We start from the raw sequence: 4,604 nt of genomic DNA, 5'->3' as shown, positions 1-4,604 counted from the left end.
GTTTATTAAGAACTAACTAAATGGATTACAAAAATCTTAAACGTAACCGAAAAACGTTGTTGTTGTTGTAAGGGCCATGTGTATGACCATTCATGGTTGCCAGATTGTTCAACACTCCTCCTCAACAACAATGATTTTCTTTTTAATATCAAAAAATTATTTTCTCATTCCAAGTAATGCAATTAATTTTACATGTTTTGTTTTACAAAGATTTTTAGTCAAAATATCTGCTGGCATATTATCTGCACTTAAATACTTTAAATCAATTATATTATTTTTTACAACTTGTCGTATGTAATGAAATCTATTATCAATATGTTTACTTCGATTGTGGTAAATTGGATTCTGCGCCAAATGTTATGGACTTAGACTATAATCATACATCGTGAATGCACCTTTGCTATTGAAGCAATTCATTTCATGCAACAAATTTTTCAAATAAACTGCCTCTTTGGCTGCCGCCGATAACGCCATGTATTCAGCTTCGGTACTGCTTAAAGCAACTGTCATCTGTTTCTTACTCTCTCAAGAGAATACACAACCTGCCAGAGTGAATGCATAGCCGGTATAGGACCTTCTGTCATCTACGCTGTTACCCCAATCTGCATCTACAAGCCCTCTGCTTGCTTTCCCGTCTTTCTGAAATGAAGCTTTAACTTTTTCGTTGCAGAAAGATACCTTAGTACATGTTTCGCCGCCGTCTCATGTTCGATATGAGCATCGCAATTTCTTTGCGCCAATTTGCTGACTGAATGCAAGATGTCGGGCCTTGTCGTTACTGCTAAATACAGTTGATCTCCTTTTTGCACGGTTAACTAAGACAGTAAATTCCCCGTGCAAAAAAAAAACCGTGCAAAAAAAGACATATTTAAAAAAAAAAACTCTCTATAAGGATCAATTTACGAAATAAATCGTGCAAAAAAGGCAAACGTGTAAAAAAGATTTAATTTTATATGTGAATCTGTCTATTTGTACAGTGAGAACTTACACAATTAAAATATTGTAGATTTTCATGGTATTATTTACATATGTATTACTTTTAAAAGGAACAAACAAAAAGTATTCTAGGAATGTTAACAAAATGGATATAATATAAAATATGTTTAAGATTTAAAAAAAATCGGTCATTAATCGCTGCGTCTTCTTTGCTTTTACTTCTTCATACAGCTCACGGTAGCATTCTACTGCTTCATTTAATTGGCGATGGAATCTTGCGGACCGTTCCGTGTTTAGTGCCAAGTTGAGGAAATGATTTTCTAATTCCATCGCAATGTTTAACCCATTTTGGATCAAAGATGCACTAAGACCAGCAGCGCTCGAATGTGCTTCCCTGTCCTCCTCATTCTCTTTGTTGTCATTACAATCGTTTTCTGCAAAATGTTGCAAAATCTCATCATCGGAAATAACAACATTTTCGAATAGTTCATTGATGTCTTCAATAGTTATATCGTGGAATCCTTCTCCTCCGATCATGTGGGAGACTTGGAAAATATCGGCATATTCAGATAATGTCTCATTCTCAGTATGCATTACCGCTACATCCGCCCACAGGTTTTTCCAGCACCTATTTAAAGTGGTTTTCTTAATTTCTCTTAGAGAGAAACTAATGCAAGCTATGCAGTTTTTTATATCGAACGCTTTCCACGCAGATATTACATTCATTTCATTATTTCTTTCAATTTCTTTTATTATGCTTCACATAATAACGTTTAAAAGTAGCAATAATGCCCTGATCGAGTGGTTGTATTAGCGACGTCATATTAGTAGGTAGAAACATTATCTTCACGTTTTTATGAGAAATGTCTGGATGACAAGGAGCGTTGTCTATGACTAGTAAAACTTTGAAATCAAGTTGTTTTGAACGGAGATACTCTCGAACTTCAGGTACAAAATGTTGTAAGAACCAGCCCTTGAACAGTGTAGCTGTGACCCAAGCCTTTTTATTTGACATCCAATGGACCGGAAGCTTGTTTTTTGTCGATACCTGAGGAACGAATTAACGAATTAAAAAACGTATCAGTGTTTAATACAAAACATTCTAACTGACCTTTTAAAGCCCTAGGGTTAAGATTTTTGTTAACAAGAAGAGGTTTCAACATTTTGTCTCCTGATGCATTGCTACACAACAACAACGTGATACGATCCTTTGCTACTTTAAAACCTTTCACAGACTTTTCTTGCTTTGCCAAATAAGTCCGACTAGGCATGTTTGTCCAAAAGAGTTCCGTCTCATCCGCATGGAATACTTGGTGAGCCTCATAACCTCTCAACGTTATTGCTTCTAAGAACTCTTTAGAAAATGCTCTTGCCGCATGTTCATCAGCTGAGGCTCCTTCTCCTGTAACTTTTACATTGTGTAGTGAATTTCTTTTCAGGAAGTTTCGTAACCAGCCATTACTGGCATTAAAATGGGATCGCTCGCTATTTATTGAAGTGGAAGGCTCTTCATTTTTAATTGTTACATAAAATTGTTGCATCTTTGCTTTTATAGATCTTGTATAAATAGGCAGCCTCTTTACTGCATGGTCTTCAATCCAACATAAAAGGGCACGTTCTGCTTTCAAAACTGCAACATCGCGAACATAAAACCCACGTAAAAAGCACCCAGCACTGGCCGCTGAAACCACTTTTCTTATCGTTGTTTCGTTTTTCCTTATGGTACGAATTTTTGCTTCATGTATATTTGTACGTTTTGAGATTATTGCAATCTTTTCCCCCACTTTAAATTCATCTAAAATTTTAATTTTTTCCTTTAGACATAATTTTTTTCGCTTGGACGCCATGTCGCTGTATTTTCTTATGACATTTCTTTGTTTACCTTTTTTATCAATTCTTTACTTTGACATCCAATAACAGCAGTGTATTTTTAAGTACATAAAATTGAGAGTTGCATTTGTTTGAATAATGAATCTTTATATATTCGGATAGATTCAGAATTTTTATTTTATTGCAAAAATAGTATATAACTTAAATGAAAAACCCGTGCAAAAAAAGTAAAACCGTGTAAAAATGGTAACTAGGAGGTACACAAAAACACCGTGTAAAAAAAAAAACCGTGCAAAAGTAAACCGTGTAAAAAGGAGATCAACTGTACTTTGTTTCCATTTTTCGTTATTTGTCGTACCGATAACAAATTTGCACATAACTCCGGCACATACTCAACGTTTTTTACAACATCATTTGTCTTTATTTTATTAGCAAATAAGCACATATTGACGTCGCCTTTTGAGTTAACTTTAATTACATCATTATTTGCAGTTAGAATGTTTTTATTTTCTATCTTCACTTCATTTACAATCATTTCACGATTTTTTGTCATATGTGAAGTAGCAACCGAATCAACAAGCCAATCATCTTTATTACGAATGTCATGATAAAGTAAAGATGCGAAAAGAAHATTTTTGTTTTTTGTATTGTTATAATTTTTCTTAGTCTTATTAGGACAATCTCGAGCACAATGACCATTTTTCTTACAAGAATGACATCGAAACTTATTAGAACTCACTTTCGAATTTGATTTTTCTTTCGAATGTAGTACATTCTCACCACTCTTGTTTGAATTATCAAACTTTACGTCTTGCAACAGAAAATTTTTTACACTATTGATGGTGAGTTTCTCTTTTGTATTTTCAACGGCAAGTACAAGTGGGCGATATTCGTCCGATAGACCTGCTAACATTAACGAAGCAGTCAGTTCATCGTCTATATTGAGACCAGCGTTTTTGACTTTAAGCGACGTCATCACAACTTGCACTGATACATAGTCACTAAGCTTGCACTGCACTAATTGCTTCAAAAGTTCTACCTTTCGCATAAGACCCGTGTCTTCATATGCAGAGAACAATGCATTCCACGCTTGATATGCCGTTTCAGCTGTGGCAATATGAGAGAAGTTATTCGGTTCTATCATTAATGTTATTTCAGCCAATGCACGCTCATTGCATTCTTTATCTTTGTCCGAAATTTCTGCAGGTAGTTCTTTTTCAACTACCCTCCAGCAGTTTTTTTAATCGCTAGATATGATTTCGCGTGGCGCTTCCAAATGTCAAAATTTTCAATTCCTTCAATTTTTCGAACGGGAAAGCTACGCGTTTGTCGCCATTTTTTCAAGCAACAAAATCCTAAATTATTTCTTTAAAAATAATCAATCCGCGTTGAATAGATACCAAAACGTTTACTTTACACGATTCCCGATATATTTTCTTTTTTATTTTGTGTCAAAGGCCCATAACCTGTTAAAGTTGTGATATAATTTAACACAGTGGAATAAAATGTTTAGCGTGAAGTACAAACCGTAGGAGAGAGGACATATTTATTCATTAATTCAGCATAAACATATGATATTACAGAGTTGTATTTATTAGTACAAAGGGTCGCTCTTTCTTCACTTCAACAAACTCCAAATACAAAATTGGCAATATAACGTTGCTCGACGTCTGTCGTTTCGTCTAAAAGACACCCATATATATGTCGGAATGGGGTTGTGGCTATCCATTATTAAAGCCGCCTCTGAAATATTGCTGCGAGTTGTGCCTTTCCTCGGCTGTGACATTTCGTGACCACTCTTCTATGACGCTCAGCAACTACTGCCTTACTTTACAATA

At 35.0% G+C, this 4,604-nt stretch overlaps 1 protein-coding gene across 1 annotated transcript; it reads right to left on the bottom strand.

Annotated features, from left to right (window-relative positions):
- Window positions 1-1,110: 1,110 nt before the first annotated feature.
- On the bottom strand, window positions 1,111-1,580 carry LOC108972329. Its single transcript, XM_018938867.1, has one exon. It carries the CDS (start codon window positions 1,528-1,530, stop codon window positions 1,111-1,113), a length of 420 nt encoding a protein of 139 aa, XP_018794412.1. The 5' UTR covers window positions 1,531-1,580.
- Between the last annotated feature and the right edge of the window lie 3,024 nt (window positions 1,581-4,604).

The sequence above is a fragment of the Bactrocera latifrons genome, unplaced genomic scaffold (assembly GCF_001853355.1).
Source record: "Bactrocera latifrons isolate USDA-ARS-PBARC rearing strain unplaced genomic scaffold, ASM185335v1 scaffold_393, whole genome shotgun sequence".
Lineage (NCBI taxonomy): Eukaryota > Metazoa > Arthropoda > Insecta > Diptera > Tephritidae > Bactrocera > Bactrocera latifrons.
The sequence above is the reverse complement of the archived record's forward strand: the minus strand, read 5'-3'. Positions and strand labels throughout refer to the sequence as shown.